The 20,039-nt window shown below is 31.0% G+C and overlaps 2 protein-coding genes across 3 annotated transcripts; both read right to left on the bottom strand.

Moving 5' to 3' along the window:
* Window positions 1-2,471: 2,471 nt before the first annotated feature.
* Window positions 2,472-6,415, bottom strand: LOC101505413 (inosine-5'-monophosphate dehydrogenase-like). Its single transcript, XM_004493097.4, has 4 exons — window positions 5,366-6,415; window positions 4,710-4,889; window positions 3,943-4,200; window positions 2,472-2,917 (listed from the first exon to the last, which is right to left on the bottom strand). Exons 1-4 carry the CDS (start codon window positions 6,362-6,364, stop codon window positions 2,846-2,848), a joined length of 1,509 nt encoding a protein of 502 aa, XP_004493154.1. The 5' UTR covers window positions 6,365-6,415; the 3' UTR covers window positions 2,472-2,845.
* A 5,989-nt stretch (window positions 6,416-12,404) lies between these two features.
* On the bottom strand, window positions 12,405-20,039 carry LOC101504885 (casein kinase 1-like protein HD16). 2 transcript variants are annotated; one of them, XM_004493096.4, is made up of 18 exons: window positions 19,645-20,039; window positions 19,168-19,229; window positions 18,418-18,889; window positions 17,766-17,891; window positions 17,557-17,630; window positions 17,370-17,439; window positions 17,234-17,289; window positions 17,056-17,127; window positions 16,838-16,932; window positions 16,632-16,698; window positions 16,366-16,495; window positions 16,052-16,270; window positions 15,814-15,944; window positions 14,598-14,772; window positions 14,407-14,497; window positions 13,598-13,755; window positions 13,322-13,510; window positions 12,405-12,900 (listed from the first exon to the last, which is right to left on the bottom strand). In XM_004493096.4, exons 3-18 carry the CDS (start codon window positions 18,829-18,831, stop codon window positions 12,841-12,843), a joined length of 2,127 nt encoding a protein of 708 aa, XP_004493153.1. In that variant the 5' UTR covers window positions 18,832-18,889; window positions 19,168-19,229; window positions 19,645-20,039; the 3' UTR covers window positions 12,405-12,840. The 2 variants fall into 2 exon arrangements, with proteins under 2 accessions (XP_004493153.1, XP_004493152.1); XM_004493095.4 differs by lacking the exon at window positions 19,168-19,229.

Below are 20,039 nucleotides of genomic sequence, written 5' to 3'. Positions count from 1 at the left end.
TAGTTCTCTTTCATTTTGAGAATGGTGGAGAATTTATGGAATTATACTAAATGAACTTCGTACCCTCTATCTATACGGAAATTCACATAGCTAGTCAAATATGTGGTTAATTGACATAAAATTGAGCATTTAAATATATATCCATCTTTAATTTGTTTAAGCCTCATATAAAATTGCGATTTTGTAAAAATATTATTTTAAATTTCTTCTAAATTCCTACCAACTTAGTTCATCTACCCAATTATATTATTGAAGTGATCCAACATTATATTATTCTATGCCACACACATGAGGTCATGCATTGAAACTCCTTCCTAATTTATATATACTTGGTGTTTTCTTGCCACCATTTTGTTTATATTGTGTGCTTTATTTCTCTATTAATTATCTTGTCAATTTCTCATTTAGGCTAGCAATTCTAACCAAATTAATATTTTATATTGGTTAAATGCAAAATCTAATATTTATTTAGTTTAAATTAGTTTTACACTGAGAATCTAGTATTGCCGCATAAATTTCACTTTGTAAAATTAATTTATACCGATTTTTTATTTTTATTTTTTGGTTCAACATTATGTCTTTTTAATGTAGTGCATCAATGGACACCTCTCTTATTCAAGCTGCTATGAGACTATAATTAGGAAGAAATGTTTCAAGTGCTTCATACATTTAAAAAATTGTTTATCATATGTATATAGGGTGCCGGGTGTAGTTTTTGTGTTCAGAAAATATTTATTTGATTATATGTGTTTTATTGGACTTGAGAATTTGACATTAGTTTGTTCCTGAATTTTCTCAAGTGTAAGTGATTGTCATTAAGTAAGTAGGAAATTGGGAATGTATGCACGAATAATGAATTTGGGTTGTAATAACTTTCCAAATTTGTTTGCTTTCTCTATTTTGACGATAACATAACTTGGATCTAGTGTTTGTTTCAAGTTAGGAAAAATGATGTTTGGGAAAAACCTAACTTTCATAAGAATATATGGATAGCAATCAAACTCATATCTATTGAATACATGTAGAATATACTCTCAGCGGCTAACATAAAAAATGTACTATGGATACGAGTAATTATACACACACAAAATTTAATATGGATGCTTTAGTGCCTATCTCACCCAGCATCCACACAATATGTTATTGTATATTAATTTTCATTTATGTAATTATATAAAAAAAATATTTGTGAAATATTTACATAAAGTAAATATAAAACAAAAATAAGAAGAAAAAAAATAAATTTTATCATAATTAATAATATTTATAGATTATAGATTTAAATATAAAAAAAAATACTGTCAAATGTACAAATAAAATCACAACATAAGTTGATCAAATGTCCATTGACTTTTCTGGAGTTGGATAAAAATATTCCAATATTAAAAATCGATATAAAGTTAATAATTAATTTCATCCTAAATTGTTTACTAAATTTTATTTTATTTTTTATTCTCATAAATTTGTATTTAGTTTATCAATTAAGTTTGTTTTGATTATATTAGTATCACTAAATCAAAATATATTTAAAAGATTACTATATTTTTAATAATTGAAGTATTTGAAATATAAATTTAATGGTAAGAGGTTAATCTTATAACTTCAAAGTACCGAGTTCAAATTTTTTCAAAAATAATTTGAAAATACTCGTTAACATCATTTTGATTGATAAATTTTTTTTCCTTTTCCCAATTTTATTTTAAAATATGAAAAAATCTTAAATATTTTCTTAATTATATTTAAATAATATAACATTTTATAATTTATCAGTTTATTTTAATTTAAATACAAGTAACAATTAGAGTACAGACACGGGTACCTAAAAGATACGAATATCAGTTTCAAATTTATTTGAAATTGTTTTATAAATATAAATCTGTTTAATATTTTAAATTTTTTTTAGTTAAAATAGATTCCTACTAGTTTTTCAAGAAAAAAATTGAAATTCTTTTGGAGAAAAATATCAATTTTTTTGGCAAAAAAGTTTTACTTCTTTCTTTGAAAAATAAATCTATTGATTATTTTTATAAAAAAAAAGTCACAAATATTTTACGAAGAAAATATTTTCTCAAAATTTTTTAAAGAAAAAGATCATTTAAAATATTTTTTTATTTTTCTAAAAAAAAATTAAAAATTTTGTAATTGAAAAAATTTAATTGAAATTAAAAATAAATTAAAATTATTAAACTGATTTTTAAATTAAATTTGGTTAACTGAATTATTTTAAATATATAATTTAATCATGAATCATTTAAATAATTTAATTTTTTTTAGTGTAGTATAATTTAATTTATCAATATAATCTAATTAAACAATATATTTTATACACTCCTACATTTAAACATAAACAAAATATGACAAACTTAAATTAAAGTATTAAACTGGTTATACTCTTGGAAAAAAATTAGAGTGAACTGTTAGTACTCTGAAAAAAAGTGTATATAATCAATTTTGTTGCAAAATTTGTAACATATGTGAAAGAAAAAATTGTTTATAATAAAACCATAAGATCCATGTCAGTAAGACCTAACTCCATCACAATGTAATATTGTTAGACTGAAGATTTTTCATGGTGTTTACCATTTCGTCTACATCCCAACTAACCCATTATAACAATTTCTTCAATTCACCTGACATTACTAATTACGTTAGAAGGCAAAATTTAAAACAATCCGTAAAAATTAACATTGAGAAGGCAAAAAGAGAACATGAAATAGTAATGTCTAGCATGAAACCCAGATTATATTCCGCGAAATCACAGTGGGTCTCCAATGGAGGTGCTCCCATCTTTTATACTAATTGCAACAACTTCTACACAGCTTTTGATTTATGATGGTCTCATACTTCAATAGTATTTCTTTTCATAAGAAACCAGCCCATGAATTCCACCTTCAACCTGTGCTGCTCCAGTACGAACCTGGGGACAAAGCAATCAAATTTTTAAGAATTATGTAATTGAGTAACAATACTATATGGTAGCGGAAATATATTTACAACATCCATTGTGTCCGCATCAAAATATTATGAAATCAATGTAGTGCTTAAAAGACACTTTATTACACATTATTATAAACCAAAAAGTTATTGATAGTGGTACCAAACTACTATTATTCAAAGAACAAATATAATCATATGAGGACGTGCATACCAATTTGGGAATTCGTATGATCATAAATATAAGAAAATCCCCCTGAACAATCAACAATTACATTACAGTGCTGTCTCCTTTTTTTACAATTCAAAATGTTAACAGGACCCAACTACATAGATTTATTTAAGACTTGACTCCCATTGGATGAATCCTATCAACTGAGCTATGCTTAAAAGTTAAATGACACACACATCACTTTTATTTTTTAAACAAATACTTCCATCTTAAGGAAAATAAACTCAGCTCCCCTGAGTTATGCTTAAATGACACACACATCCCTTTTATTTTTAAACAAGCACTAACCAAGTCACGAAGTGTTTTTATTTATTAGAGAAATTGCACTAACCTCCACTAGAACATGTTCAAATGACTCACACTGCTATTATTTTATTTTTTTACAAACTAGGTAGGAGGTGAGTGTAATTGATGGGAGATCAGTATCTTCTACAAAATAGAAGAGGTGCTTGTCTCACTTTAACATTCTCACGAAATGCGGGTGTAGTTTCTCCAATATATTTTACCTTTTATTGGTTAACGAATGAAACAGCATACAATACAAGGCTTTTTTTAATTCTAGAAAGTAACTTTATCCTATTCGTAGTTTCCTACCTTTTCCATAAGTAACTTCCATTGAAAAAAGCTATTTACATGAGTTCAATAGAAGATTGGAAAATCAGTCAACAAGCAATATCAAGTTATCAACTATGTTGATTGTGCAAATGAACTATGTTGACTGCTAATGATAAAACCAGAGCAAGAAAGAAATAACAAGAAGACCCAGTGAACCATACCTCTAGCCTTAACACCCTGGATCTTAGAAGGTCATGTGCAGACTGCAAAGAGTTGGCACCAATATCTTGAAACCCTTGCCTGACAGCTTGCATGGTGTATGGAACGAACTTCAAGACGGAACCCTTATCTTTAACAGCTCCAACAACCCCCTGAGCAATTTTAAGTTTTGCTGTATCACCAAGGTACCTTTGATCACTGCCTTGAGTCATAGCTTCAAGGGAACCCATTCCTCTATACTTTTTTACTCGTTGGCCATTCTGGTGCAGAACAAGTAAAGAAAGGGCAACAACAAAATTATGAAACTAAGTTACAGGAACAACCAAACCATGTATTGTACAAGATATTAGACGCTTTATTTTTGTCGAATTGTACAAAATATTATAAGCTTTTATTGTGTCTAATTTTCATGTCTCCAACATGTAAATTGGTCAGCTATTTGTTAAGATGCTCAAACCCAATAATATGAACAACGTTGTTTCCAAAGACTCTCCCACTATATCAGTATCCATATCCATACCAAGTAAAAAAAACAATCATCTCAGAAAGAATTTAATCTGCTGTTATTATACACACATAGTTTTCCCTTTCACAAGACTAACACATCTTTAAAGTTTAACAGGCATTATTATACACAATCTTTTTCTGCTTTTCTTTATTTTTAAAAAGGTTTTCTCTACAACAGTTTCATCTACACACAGGGCACAAGCTTCTAATCGTAGGAAAAGTTTACTACCACAATTCACAAGATTCCATCAGGCTTTCGTACCTGATATACATAAGCCCCAGGAGCCTCAATGCTACCAGCTAAGAAGCTTCCCATCATAACAGTTGATGCTCCCAACGACAAAGCCTTCACAATATGACCAGAGTTTGAGATACCACCGTCAGCAATCACAGGAACTCCACTTTTATAAGCAATGGATGAGACCTTGTATACAGCAGTTCCCTGACAAGCATAAACTCAATATTAAGAATCAAGGCCTCAATCAAAATCTGGAATTTGTCAGCAAGAAAATCATCACTATCTAAAGGTTCATCTTTGACCTTTTTTAATCCTTAAAAGAATGATTATAGAAAAGAGAGATTGCCCCACTCCAACGTCAAGGTATGCCGCACAAACCCCATGAAGAGCTTATGCGATCTGACTAATTCCAGGAGAGCAAGTTTGTAAAATCATGCATTTCCACGATTTAAATTGTGAATTTTGATATCACAAATGAAACATTATGTGTATTATTCTATATGCGGTCACAACTGCAAAAAAACATTGTCTCAATCCTATTCTACTAGTCGAATGAAATCTCTAAATAACACATACTCAAGGCTTCATCAATTAAAAAAAAGACACATAACAATCGAAACCCAAATGCAACAAACTGTAAAAACATAAATGCTATGAAGCAACAAAGACAAAGAATATACCTGACCACGCCCAACAGCACAAACCTCTTGAGTGGTACAAATAGAACCAGAGCCCATACCAACTCTCAAGCCATCAACGCCAGCTTGAATTAAATTATCAGCTTGATACATAGTGACAACATTCCCACCAATAACATCCAACTCAGGATAAACTTTCTTCACATACTTAATCATCTCCAATTGATAAATAGAGTTCCCTTGAGAACTATCCAACACTACAGCATTCACACCAGCTTTCACCAAATGCTCTAACCTCTCCTTATCTTGTTCCCTTGTCCCTATCGCCGCACCCACCAGCCACTCTCCATCGGCCCCAACCGATCCTCCACTTGCCAATTTCGGATAGCCTCTCACCCTATCAACCTCCTCCTTACTTACCAAATCCACCACCTCGTCATCCTTCACTAAAGCAACAACATTTTCCTTTTTATTCTCCAACTCCTCTTCGATTCTCGCAAGGTCAGAGCTCCATGGAAGAGCAGCCGGTGGAGGTTCCATATAATCGGAAACTCTCGCGCCCTTATCGTTTTGATTCAAATAATTAGTCTTTGAAACAAAACCGAGAAACTTCCCTTTGGAATGACCGGACTCTGTTACTAAGATGAAAGGAGAAGCTGCAAAATCTTCTTCGGAATCGATAACGTCGGAGGGAGAGAAGAAGACGGGGTCGGAGAGGATGGGAACACGGCGTGACTTGGCGGCGCGGATAAAGGCGGCTTGACGTGAGGGAGTGGTGTTAGGATGAATAATAGCGATTCCTCCGAGTGCGGCCATGGCGGAAGCCATGGCAGATTCGGAGACGGTGTCCATGGGAGAAGCAACGAAGGGAGTAGAAAGAGGGATGTTGCGGCTGAGACGGGAGGAGAGGTCGACGGCATCGGCGGCGAAGTCGATGTAGTGAGGGAGGAAGATAAGGTCATCGTAGGTGTAAGAGAAGCCGCTGTTGAAAAGCTTCTCCGCGGCGTAACCGTCTTCGATGGGCGGAGGAGTGAAATCCATGATGTGTTGAGAAGAGAGTGAGATAGGTTTTGGTTTTGGTTTTGTTTTAACTATAAAAGGTGGCGGCTCCTCCCAATAGTGCAAAAGTGATGTACACTCTATTGGATTTCAGCCGTTGGATTTTGAATTTCAATAATGGGCCGTTCATATTATTCCTTTAAAAGGTTCAATACACTCATAAGTCATCTTCATTCTTGAACCGTCAACTATTGTCATGATCCATTAAAACAATTTTTTATTACTTGTAAAGAAAACTATGTATTATTTATTAACTATTTAGATCTGGGTTGTGATTAAATAAGTAGTAGAAGTCAACACTCAATATATTGTATAATATTCTTTTTCACCTGCCAAACCTAAAAAGGTCTCTACTCTTCTTTTTTTTTTTTTATCCAATAGATGAAGATGGAAACTCATTTTTTATTTTGAAATCGTCTCTTCAATTCATTTTCTTTTTAAATAAGTTCTTTTTATATATGTTTTATTTTATGATTTCGTTTTCTAATTGTGATGTTACTGTCTTTGATGATAAGATCTTTTTGTTTTTCTTCTCGTGTGTTGCTTTTTTTTTTTTATCTTGTTGTGATATTTTTATTTGTTTTAAGTTTATAATTTATGTGTTTGTTGAAATATCTAAAAAAGATTCACTTACTTAGCACTCTATTTTTAATAAGGGGTTTAAGGAGACTCTCATTAAATTCAACGATCTACCAAATTTACATATGTATTGTCAAAAAGAGATTTAATTGAATGTCAAATATCACATATAATCGATGTAAGTAAACAACAATAAATATTTTTTTTTTCAAAGATAGAAGTAACTAAAGATTGTAAATCTTATATTATTCTTGATCGTTGATTATACGTGGAAGAAATTAATTTGTTTGATAAGATAAAGTTTTTGGTTAGGTAGTTTTTTATTGATTTCTTAAATATTTATGTGTATCATTAGTTGATTTTTACTTTATTGTTGATCTCAAAATATGGATAAGAAATATTTTAAGTGATAATCAATTTGATTGTACTATTGTCATTTTAGCATTTGAATGAAATATATTGTTTTAGAAAAACATATTGTATAATTTCGAAATACTTTTTTCTAATTAAGAAATTCTATAGCTAGAGCGACTAATGTACAAAAATTTATTTTAAAGAATAATATCCCCTATGAATTATTTTAGAGAGTAATATCCCAAGATATCCCCTAAGATATCATTCTCTAAAATATTATTCTCGAAATACTTCCAAAGCATTTTAAGAAATCTATTTAGACTAAACATAACATCACATTAAAGTTATTCAAAAAAGTATTTCAAGCCTACTAGACTGACCTACTCAATTAAATATGAATAATTTTTATTATTATTGTTGTTGTTGTTAAGTTTTGTTCTTTGTGTTAAATCATAAATTTACTAATATTTTATGTAATTTAAATATACTCGATCTAACTAATGTTTGACATATTTAAAAGTATTATTATAAAATAAAATTGAAATAAGATGTAGAATAATGTTATATCTCTTAAAGGTTATATTATATTTCAAAATTTAACTTAATTTAATAAAAAGAAATAGAATTTAAGTTATTGTCATGTTAACTTGTTCGTCTATTTATAAAGTCTATAAGTAGTGTAAACTTTTATAAAATAATGTGAAATAAACTTTCAGACTATTTTATTACAAAATTTAGTTTGGTCTAATTATTATTTTATTGTGAATAGAATTAGTGATTTTCTTACATATTAACATAATATTATTTGACTCTTTGAGTTTATTTATTGTTGTGATTGAACACAATTTTTTTTCTTTTATAACTTTTATAACACAATTGTAATTTTTTTCTTAATTAAATCATATAAAAAAAAATCATATTTTTTAGGCTAAATTATATTTGTGGTCCCTTAACTTAATTTCAAGTAACGTTTTAGTCCTTTATCTTTTTTTTTTTTCAAGTTGGTACTTTATTTTAATTTTTAGTGACAATTTGATATTTTATGTTTTAAAATTTCAACAATGTTATCCTTTTTTATACAAAAATTCAAAAAAATCATCAAAATTTTCAACCAAACCCCATAAAATTAATAATCATCTTCAATATAATGCAAATTTTATCAAATCCATAACTCAAATATTCAAATACACTCATATTTTCATCTCCAACAACATCAAATAAATAACGAAAATATGAGTTTATTTCAAGATTTGAGTTATGAATTTGATTAAATTTGTATTTTATTAAAGATGATAATAAATTTTATGGGTTTTGTTTGAAAAATTGAATGGTTTTTTTGAATTTTTGTAAAAAAATGATAACATTGTTAACATTTTAAAACATAAAATATCAAATTGTCACTCAAAATTAAAATAAATAACCAATTTTTTTAAAAAAATAATATAAATAACTAAAACGTTACCTGAAATTAAGTTAAGGAACCGCAAATGTAATTTAATCTATTTTTCATTGACACCTTTATTTTTCGTAAAAATAAATATATCAGTAAATTTTGTTTGAAAGAAACGAAAAGTTGATGGAGCAGTCAAGGAAAAAGTTCAGTTCAAATCAGACCAATTTTTAAAGTGACAAACTAAACATTTATATCGAACATATATTCATACGTTTAAAACTTAGTTGTATGAAATGTATCAAATTGTTTATAATATTGATTCTTTTTTTTTTAGTTGAAGTAGCTAAAATATTTGAAATAAAATAGATAATACAATGAGTAGAAACATTGAGTTTATTTATTGTTGTGATTGAACACAATTTTTTTTCTTTTATAACTTTTATAACACAATTGTAATTTTTTTCTTAATTAAATCATATAAAAAAAAATCATATTTTTTAGGCTAAATTATATTTGTGGTCCCTTAACTTAATTTCAAGTAACGTTTTAGTCCTTTATCTTTTTTTTTTTTCAAGTTGGTACTTTATTTTAATTTTTAGTGACAATTTGATATTTTATGTTTTAAAATTTCAACAATGTTATCCTTTTTTATACAAAAATTCAAAAAAATCATCAAAATTTTCAACCAAACCCCATAAAATTAATAATCATCTTCAATATAATGCAAATTTTATCAAATCCATAACTCAAATATTCAAATACACTCATATTTTCATCTCCAACAACATCAAATAAATAACGAAAATATGAGTTTATTTCAAGATTTGAGTTATGAATTTGATTAAATTTGTATTTTATTAAAGATGATAATAAATTTTATGGGTTTTGTTTGAAAAATTGAATGGTTTTTTTGAATTTTTGTAAAAAAATGATAACATTGTTAACATTTTAAAACATAAAATATCAAATTGTCACTCAAAATTAAAATAAATAACCAATTTTTTTAAAAAAATAATATAAATAACTAAAACGTTACCTGAAATTAAGTTAAGGAACCGCAAATGTAATTTAATCTATTTTTCATTGACACCTTTATTTTTCGTAAAAATAAATATATCAGTAAATTTTGTTTGAAAGAAACGAAAAGTTGATGGAGCAGTCAAGGAAAAAGTTCAGTTCAAATCAGACCAATTTTTAAAGTGACAAACTAAACATTTATATCGAACATATATTCATACGTTTAAAACTTAGTTGTATGAAATGTATCAAATTGTTTATAATATTGATTCTTTTTTTTTTAGTTGAAGTAGCTAAAATATTTGAAATAAAATAGATAATACAATGAGTAGAAACATTAGCAGTGGATTTAATATGTTTTAAATAAAATAAATAAGTAATCTTTTTGACAATTCCCAAATTTTTATAAAGGAGTAGTTGATACTCATTTTATGTTTTTTCTTTCCCCTCTATTTGTTTTAGATAATTATATTTTGTTCAATTTACTCTTTTTTTTTTTTGTTTTGTTTCATATGCTATTTTGGTATTGTACTCTATGCGTGAACCATACATGTTTTTTTTTACAAGAATGATGTTTATATATTTTTCCTTGTCCGTTGCGTGTGCTATTGTGATTTTTTTAAGCATACTATACATTTTTTAATGTGTCGATTTTAAATTTGTGATTTGAATTTAAATTTTCAACTGACACTTAAACCTAGTATTTTTTTTATGAATTCTTTTATCAAATTTTACGTTTCTAATTACAATTTATGTAACGAAGTTTTTAATATAATATAATCTATATTTTTAAATAATCTATAACAATTTGATTTAATAATTTAAAAATAAATTTAAATAATTATATAAAACATAAATGAAATATAAGTTTAAATACATATTAAAATCTCTTTTAATAGTTATACATCTAAAAGCAGTTTTGTTTAAATTATTCAAAACAACATGAATTGATAAGAATCACTTTTACATCGATGTATCTAAACATAAACTAATTTTATTAAATTTACTTTAAATAAAAATCAATTCTGATAAAATCTAGTTTTGTCACCGCAGAACTAAGCACACACTAAGATAGTCTCCTTCAAATATCTGTTTGAATCCAATATCAAGAAAAAATGGATTATTAATCTAGTTTGTGCATCTTTAAAAAATATAATTGAGATGATAGCAATAAAAGTATTTCATATAAGAGTGACGATAATAAAATAAAAATAAATTATTAATCTCTCTATACATTATTAATAATTATATTGATAGAACAATAATGACCGACATAATTTTAAATATGTGGAATTGAATTTTGTGGGGATAATTTGAATTTTAACAAATAAAATAGTGTGTTAAGAATATTATGTTAGACAGTCTGTTACAATCATTTGTCTTGAATGATTGTTTAAAACTAATTGAGTCATTTGAAATCTTACATATTCGTAAAATCTTTCGAATTCCACAAATTCTTAAAATACAAATCCTTTAAAATTAAAATAATAAATCTTCACAGGGTTTTAAAAATCTTAAAAATTATTGAAATCTTGTAAATCTTTTAAAATTTACAAGACTTTTTTATACAAAAATTGTCATTTAAAATTCTGATCCAATACACCTCTCAAAAGCATAAGTGTTCAATATATTCTAATCCTCAACTGACAATCCAAACTCTTATCAATTATTTCATATGTGAAAATATTGTTTTCTTCCAAAAAAATTTTTCTTCATATATTCATCACTATAGAAAGAATTGCTGACACGGTTAAGTATAAAAGTGATCTCTCAACATTTAGTCCAACTTATACTAACCTAATAGAGGGAACTTTTGGGTAATTTGTTTAATTTTCTGGCATTAATGCTCATAGTTCACTCATTTCCCCTTGTTTGATGTAGAATTGAAGAAGGAAATGGATTTGAGGCGAAAATGACATTTGAGGATATTTTTGTGTGAAAATGTCATAGAATTGTACATATACACTTCCCGTCATTGTTTTTGCCATTAACTTGAACTTGCCATATCTATATTGGTCGTCACAAACCAAACTTAGAGAACATAACCTTCAATATGAAATAACATTTTCTTTATTTATGACTTCTTTATAAAAATATGTTTACTCCCTAATACTTGACAAGAAACATCTGTTAAAAAATATTTTTGATAAGCCTAATATCTTAAAATAATCTCTGAAATAACAGTATAAAAAAATATGAAATAACAAAAATGTCTTCTTTATAAAATTATGCTTACTCCATAATACATTGACAAGAACTAAAAGTAACAAATGCTCCCTACTTTAGGAACTAATTATTTTTTGAGAAAATAGATGTATTTATTAAATATAAACTAATTATATATTGATATCTAATATGAATGTCAAGATCAACAGTTTATCCCTATTTAACTCTTATATTTATATATCTTAACTAAATTGAAAAAAGAATGGTTCAACACTAAATTGAACATTTATTCATCTTTTCTAGAGATTTAATGCAAACTAATTGAGCCAAAACCCCTCTTCACAAAAAAAAAATTAACGTTGTAGACGCTGATCACCAAAAACACTCACTCATAGTTTCGAAGAAACTTGAACAATCGGGACACCTATCACGAGAACATACTGACTATTCAAAGAAATTGTGTTTTAATCATTATATAAGTGGACCCCAGTTAGTCAGTTACTTACGATGTCGTGCATAGTAAATCCACTAGTCAAGGACTGTGGACAATAGTCTTCAAATTTATAAATCATTATAGCTTAGAATTCATTGTTTTATGTTTATGATGATGTTGGTAAAAATTATATCATTACATACAAAAACGTAATAATTTTTTAAAAGCACAACCATGAAACATGGCCAAAATAGCCAGCACATTTAACATGTTATACTATTCTCATTCAACAAATCATTGCTCCCATTGAATATGCCCTCCCCTCACACAGCATAGCTCGCTTCTCTTTCTCCTTTACCTTTTCTTTTTTATACAATTATAACGCATTTTTTATATGGGAAGGCTTTTTCGGCATTGACAGGATTTCGGATTGAAAACAAACCAACCCAATCCAAATTTTATCACATAAACCTTCCCATCTTTCCAGAAGGGCATAGCAAATGTTTGCTACAGAAGCTAGCAAACAGTTCGCCCGTAACAAATTGAAGCAATGTAGAGATTCTTGGACCATTTTTCCTGCAAACCATCAAGTAGGATATCAATACTTTGTGAGGAAAAACCAAAGATTGATAATAGCAGTAGCACAATTTGATATATAATCGATCATTCTCAACAATGAACAATCAGATCCTCAACTACAATTCTCATTAAAACTAGCAAATAATAATGGAAATATAAGTTGTGAGATTGAAAAAATAAAAGGGGAAGAGTAACAGTGGCACACCAAGACGAAAGTCAAGGGGAAGAATTGGGATTTATTTTTATATTCCTTTCCTTCCAAAGCTGCGATGGATATTTCTCAACCACAAGCTATCAGTAGTACCCACCACTAATCCCAGGCGTGCTAAAAAGGGGTTCCTACTTCCTAATACCATCAGGCATGCTAAAACTGCATAAATATCAACATATAATGGGGGCACAGTAAAGGAAAATATACCTTTACATGTGTGCTGGGGAAAGCAGATGTACGCAGAGTTTCTTGAGTTTCATCAAGTAATTTGCGTTTAGGTATGCTAAGTATGAAGGCTGCCTGATCACTAGTAGCAGCCATAGAAGTAATTCGGTAGTTGTTCTCCCATCGACGATGGATTCCTTCACTTGGATACAAAAAGTCAAGCTCCACAACCTTGTACCACCGAATGAAATGGAATTATGTTAAGAGATTAAAAAGTTTCATAAATAGCCAAAAATTGAAGTTAAAAAGGTTATATACCTGATCAGAATACCCAGCATTCCTGGACATGACAACACCCCAGCGACTGCCAGCAGTAGTCATGGAGGTAACATGGAATCCTTCTTTCCATTTCTTGTTTATCCATTTGAAAGGAAATGATTCGCTCACTTTGTAGGACTGCTGTGTATAAGGAGTCCCTGCACGTCAAGGAGTCTACCATTAGATAACAAACAGCAAGTCATATACTTCTAAGAATATTCAATGTTTCTAAATCAGATTGAACATGGATATAATCAATTTGTCTTTTAAACCATTTTATAATTTCATAAAACTTTATACAAGGAGGCCGAAATAGGCTCCAAAAGCTGGTTTTGGGATTACGAAAAAACTCAGGCCAGGCTTCTTGAAGGAGCCAAATGAGTCCTGGTTTGCACCTGTGAGCCTCATCACATCCGCATTAATATAAGGTAAAGTTAAAATTGGTATTAAATAGACCAACACTTGCAGTACACTCCTACAATTTTGAAGTGGTTAGTACAGACAGGCAGACATAACTTAGATGGCATAGCACCCATAAAAATAAAATAAGAGCATAATATAAACACACCAACAACCCAAAAAATAATAAATAACAAATGTCATAAAAAATATCTACGTTTCAGGCATGGGTGGCAAAGGTGAAGGTAATGGTGAGTTGGTGACAATGATAAATAGGCAAGATACAACAATTTAGTAAGGCTATTCCTAAATAATAAATAGCAAATAGAAATGGCATAGACAATTTGAAGAGAAAAAAGGAGTATATGTCATAAAGCTATAAATGTTGTAAAAGGGTGTAATGATCAAACCTTTGGACATGACAACCAAGGAACTCCCATTAACTGCACCAGCTATTGAACTGATATAGTAATTTTTCTCCCATTGCTCCATAATCCAATCCTAAGTGATCATCAAAATAGCAGCAGCCAGACATCAGTTATTCCTTTCATAAAAATTTGCTTGATAGAAAAGAAATATAAGGATGGGGAAAAAAGCCAACCTTGTGCAGGAAGGCTGGTGATAACTCGTAAACCTGGGAAGAAAACCCTGTTCCTGCGTCCATGATTAGAGCCCACAAATTCGCTGAAGAGGCCACACAGCTTATATACAGCCCATCCTCAATACCCTTGTCTACATGCTGCCGGAGTCTATTGTCTGCTACGTTATAGTGATATCTGCAACCAAAGTGTTACTTAAATCAAACAAAATAAAGAGACTACTTTTAAATGAATAAACAACACATACAATGGGCAATAATTGTCATTGTCTGTACAATGCTTGTAAGACAAGTCTCTTACCATGCACCAGCAATTACATAGCATTACTGCTTTGGTTAAACTATTTTTATAGAGAGCACTGTCATAAGACAAGTACAATGCCTAATCAAAATCTATAAATTCAAGATCAGGTACATCAATTAAACCAGTTAAACAAGTTTGAAGTTAAGTAAACGATAAGAGATCCCCAAATATCAATGGTTAGTTACAAGACAATCATATCAATAGTTAAAATCCTTAGTAAGAGAGGTTAGAAGGATATGGATGGTTTAGCTTTAATAGGGGAGGGGGATTCAGATTTGTTACTTGGGAAAAAACGCAGTGGCCAAGTTGTAAAAGGGAAATCCATGAGGAATAATTACTTTTCTTATTCTATTCTCTGTAATCAATAAAATAGTTCATTTCTTTGACTGTTTCTATCAACTCTTCATTGCTCTTTCCTGGGTTCCTAACAAATTGATCCAACCTGCCAGATATTTGTTGGAAAGAAATGGAAAATGCAGCAGTGTTCTCAAAGGAGGTGACAAATGATCATGTATTACAGCCTCGTTTGTGGGAGTCTAACATTTCTATACTTAACCAAATGCTGCATTGGTTGATGCAGATGCAGGGGATTGTTCTTGAGAATGATTGGATGAATAAACAACCCTTCGAGGGAAATGTGATGCATCATGCGGCCTAGCAGGTGAAGAACTCAGAGCATCAATTTAGTATGGCAGTGATACGTCCGAATCATTGGAGCCAGAAAATGGATGTAAAGATGAATGCTAAATAATCAAGAACCAAAATCATGGAGAAGAAACCAATAACAACAACAACAAAAAACTAGGAAGAGAAACAAACTTGGAAATAGTTACAGTGGAGAAAGCAAATATCAATTTACAAAACACAATATAGAACAATATTATTAATGTGTCATATTGAAGATGTATTAATTACCTCTGCTTCATGGGACGGCGTGCATTATACACTGATATCCACTGAGTAGCAGGACTTCCTAATCGCACTTTTTTCTTAGGCTGCTCATCTTCTTCCAGATTTATAAGCATCCGTCCTCGCTTTTGACCAACCTATATATAGAAAAGGTTTAGCATTCAGAGAAATAACACAATCCATGAAAAGACAACACTTTAGCACACTAAAAATTAAAATAAATACAACAAACGGGTAAAACAACCTTTAAAGCTCCATCAATTCTAATAGGTCTTAATGGAGTGCATGGTTCGATCAAGCTGTCAAAAAGTGATATAAGCTTGGAATAATTTGGCTCCTCGTCAAATTTCATGTTAGTAACTGCTTCAAGGAACTGCTTAAATGGAGCAGGACAAAAGCAGCACATCAACTCCGGAGAAGTGGACATTTTTTTCTTACAAACAAGAAAACTTTTATTGTCGCCCTGTAGATTGTGGGGGGGAAAGAGAGAAATCATATCATATAAGATTAAACCTATAAAGCAATAATCTACACATGATGAGATACTACAAAACACACCTGATAACCCTGCCATGGCAATCTCCCTTTTATGAGAAATATCAATGTGTACGCCAGTGACTCAAGATCATCCCTTCGACTGCCAGTCCTACCTAAATGTGCATGTACACTAGCATACCTTATCGTTCCCCTGCACAAAAAGGCATATTATCAAAATATCAATATTTAAACACAAAAGATAATCTAGAAGCTGAATATATCAAAAGATAATCAATATTTACACACAAGATAATCTAGCATATGTTAAACTCATAACGTTTACAAACCTGAATATATCAGGTCTCTGATCATATTCAACGTGTTGACCAGATGATGCATCCTTCCATCTAGAAGCTGAAGACAACACACGATATGGACATTAATGCACAATCATAATATTACTATGGTATAACTCCAAATTACTAAAACCAAAGGTTAGAGAAAATTAAACTCAGTGGAAATGCAAAACTGACTGGTTTTAAAAGACACATACCCAAACCAAGATCAATAAGATATAACTTCTTATCATCAGCTGTTCCAGGTTGACCAAGCAAAAAGTTTTCTGGTTTTACATCTCCATGCACAAATCTGATTCAATGATACAGGTTTCATTTATAATTAACAAATAGAAAGCAATCACCCATAACCTAGTCAAAATAAATGGGAATATTACTGTTGACCCTGAAAAAAAAAACTATCAAAAGGATTTACCCTTTCAAATGGAGCTTCTCAAGAATTGATATTGCCTCCACTGCAATGCAAGCAGCCATACTGGGTGACATCCTGTCAAGATGCTAAAAATTCAGTGGAGCCAAAATGGAATGAACTCAAATAATTTGCAGTAATACCAAGTGGACCTATATAATGAAAGAAAGAGTCCAAATCTTACGATTGACCAAGAGAATTCCATACATCCCAAAGGCTGGGCCCAAGTATGTCCATCACCTGAAATAAATCGTTTTCCTTTAGAGAATGAAGAGCCAGTCAACATATGCTGATATAGGGAAGTTGAAACCATATCTCACCAAAATGTAGAAATCTCCTTGTCGACCCTTGTAATGAACCCAGGGAATGCCATAACAACCATTCAGAGTGCTTATGGATGCCAGAAAATACAAAAGTGAGAATTGGATATAGAATTAAAGCACTAGAGAAAGCTTAAAAAGTGTATTCTTGGTAAGCCTTTTCAGACACGAAGGACAGATTGTTTACCTGTAAACTTGCCACTCATAAGGAGGCCCGTAATTACAACCTTTACTGTTTCTATGTTCAAACTTGAGTGCAACCTTTAAACAGAGTTAAATAAGAAAAAGGTAATGTATCATCCCACATGGTGTTATTTACTAATATTTCATTGAATTTGATATATATATATATATATATAGACAGAGAGAGAGAGAGATTGAACGCCTGAGTAATACCTCGATAGCATCAGGACCTGTTCGTTCAGATCCACCGCTAACCCTTCTGCCAACATACACTTGGCCAAAACCACCCTTACCCAACTTCCTTTCTGTCTTATATACAGGAGAGTTACCAACTTGTACCTGCATAATGAGAATGTCCGTATAAAATAAGATACTACCAAACCTATACTAACAGGATGTTGATAACTACATCACAACGCAGCCCATAATAACTCATCGACGAATGGACTGGTGAACCAAAACATAACAAATGTTGTTTTAATAAAATGCAAAACTAGAGTCTCCATTGCCATCTCAAATTTCCACAGGAGACCAATTAATATCAGTTCAACACATTAATGGAAAACAGCAAAGCAAGGAAGAAATGTAATAAATGATACATATTATCCCCAGCCCCAGCATGCATAAAACCTAAAAAAGACTGCAGTCGTGATTATTGTTACTAAAAAAGTATATTAAAAAAAGGTCCACAATGCAATCTGGGCAGTGACGTCAAGGTTTTTGATGTCTCATTGTTACGAAAACCTAGTATTAAAAAAGGGTCTGCGGCCACAATCTAGGGCACAACATTAAAACAAAATTGCATTGACATCTTTGAAATGCACTAAGGCAATGCAAGATAAGCAACATGCAAAAAAGAAGATACCCTCTCAGGCACGGGGGTTGTGGTTGCCTCTTCTTCAGCTACTGCAACCTTATCACCACTTCCACCCTCCATCGCAATATTATTATTGGCGACTACCTCTACGTGATTGTAAAGAGGTTCCGGAGCCCTTAATGCAACAGGTTCTGGAAGGACCTCACAAGGTTCAGGATCCAAATCAATCAATCTTGCTCCGCGGCCTCTACCAGCTGCAGTTCGCCTTGTGGGTACAGCTGGTGAAGACGCTTTACCTACACCAGTGGCATTACCGCCTCTTCCTCTTCCACCTCCAACTCTCCTCCTAGTTCTATTTTGCGCAGGCTGAGTCCAGTTCTCTCCTTGATCAACGGGTAGTGGAGCAGGCTGAAGATCTCCAAGTCGCTTTGACCTCCTAGCTCCACTTCTCAACTCTGGCATCCTCTCCCCATTCAAATCATAGCCCACGTTAGTGGCCCCCAAAAACAGCAAAAAACCTCTGCAATTAAAATAATCAAAGCAAATAGACAAATGAGATCAAGGTATTCACTGACAAACCTGTTTAGGCAACAATAACAGAACCTCCAAAATGAACTAAAGATATTTAGCTACATCTACACATAAAACTAAAAAGTGTGGGATAAATATCTATGGAGCAAGACTCAGTTCAACATCAGATAACTACATAACGAAAGCAGCACACTGAAATAGGATTAGATACCAAGAAAAATATTCTACTTTCAGCAAAATATACTCTCCACAACAAAAAGAATGTACCTAAACTAAAAGCATACAGAAAAATCCATCACTTCCTGCATTCCAAATTTATCACACAATTCCTGTATCATCATGGTCGGTCAGTAGTTTAAGCCATTTAACAGAAACAAAAACAGAAAGTAACAACAAGTTTTTATCCTAATCCTTCGTCACCAAAACAAAGTACACAATTTCCAACCTGCAAATCCCACCGATTGCTTCAACTGAAACCACAACAACAAAACAACACCGCCAAAAACAAATAATCAAAACAGATTTTTGAATTCAACACTCAGCGAAAAATACCAATCTTAATTCCGATCATCCAAAAAAACACGAAGACAAAAACAATCAAAATTTACGAAAACAAAAAACGGAATAACCGTCATCGAACTACCTAATCGGTAACAACAATCCAAACCGATCGGTAAAAATAATCAGAAAGAAAAAACGGATAATCCAAACACACAAGCGCATAAACAAAAGAAAAAAACTCACAGATCGAGACGTGGAGCTTCAAAAAAGGAAGGATCGGGAAGCGATTGACGAAGGAGAGAAAGGAAAGAGCGATGAAAGTGAGGATCGTGGAAAAATCAGTGAGGAAAATAGGAGAAAACCGTAATGGTGGAAAAAAAGTAAAGAGTTGGTTGGAGTGAAAGAAACTATGAGGAAGAAAGCATGGTGATGGAAGAAATTAGGGTTCGTAAGAAGAAGAAAAGAACGGTTATTAGGTGGATGAAGAAGAAGAAGATATGGGTTAGCCTGTTTTGGTTTTTGATGTATTTTCTTTGTTTCTTTTTTATTTTTTCTCGAATGAGAGAATGCGGTAATGGTGAGTTTATTGCTGTTGGTGTTGTTGTTGGTTGTGTACGTGTGAGTGTTTGTGTGTGAGA

Source organism: Cicer arietinum, chromosome 3 (genome assembly GCF_000331145.2).
Source record: "Cicer arietinum cultivar CDC Frontier isolate Library 1 chromosome 3, Cicar.CDCFrontier_v2.0, whole genome shotgun sequence".
Lineage (NCBI taxonomy): Eukaryota > Viridiplantae > Streptophyta > Magnoliopsida > Fabales > Fabaceae > Cicer > Cicer arietinum.
Note: the sequence above shows the minus strand (reverse complement) of the source record. Positions and strands in the feature narration are given on the sequence as shown.

Bases quoted from the DNA above. Each gene is read 5' to 3' on its own strand.
- LOC101504885 (XM_004493096.4), bottom strand. From the start codon at position 18,831: ATGCCAGAGTTGAGAAGTGGAGCTAGGAGGTCAAAGCGACTTGGAGAT. The intron at 17,290-17,369 runs GTGAGATATGGT...GATTTATTTCAG, and splicing joins AAGGAGATTTCTACATTTTG to GTGATGGACATACTTGGGCC. The intron at 14,498-14,597 runs GTTGGCTTTTTT...ATGATCACTTAG, and splicing joins CACCAGCCTTCCTGCACAAG to GATTGGATTATGGAGCAATG.
- LOC101505413 (XM_004493097.4), bottom strand. From the start codon at position 6,364: ATGGATTTCACTCCTCCGCCCATCGAAGACGGTTACGCCGCGGAGAAG. The intron at 4,890-5,365 runs GTATATTCTTTG...TATGCTTGTCAG, and splicing joins GTGCTGTTGGGCGTGGTCAG to GGAACTGCTGTATACAAGGT. The intron at 4,201-4,709 runs GTACGAAAGCCT...GTTCTGCACCAG, and splicing joins CTGGGGCTTATGTATATCAG to AATGGCCAACGAGTAAAAAA.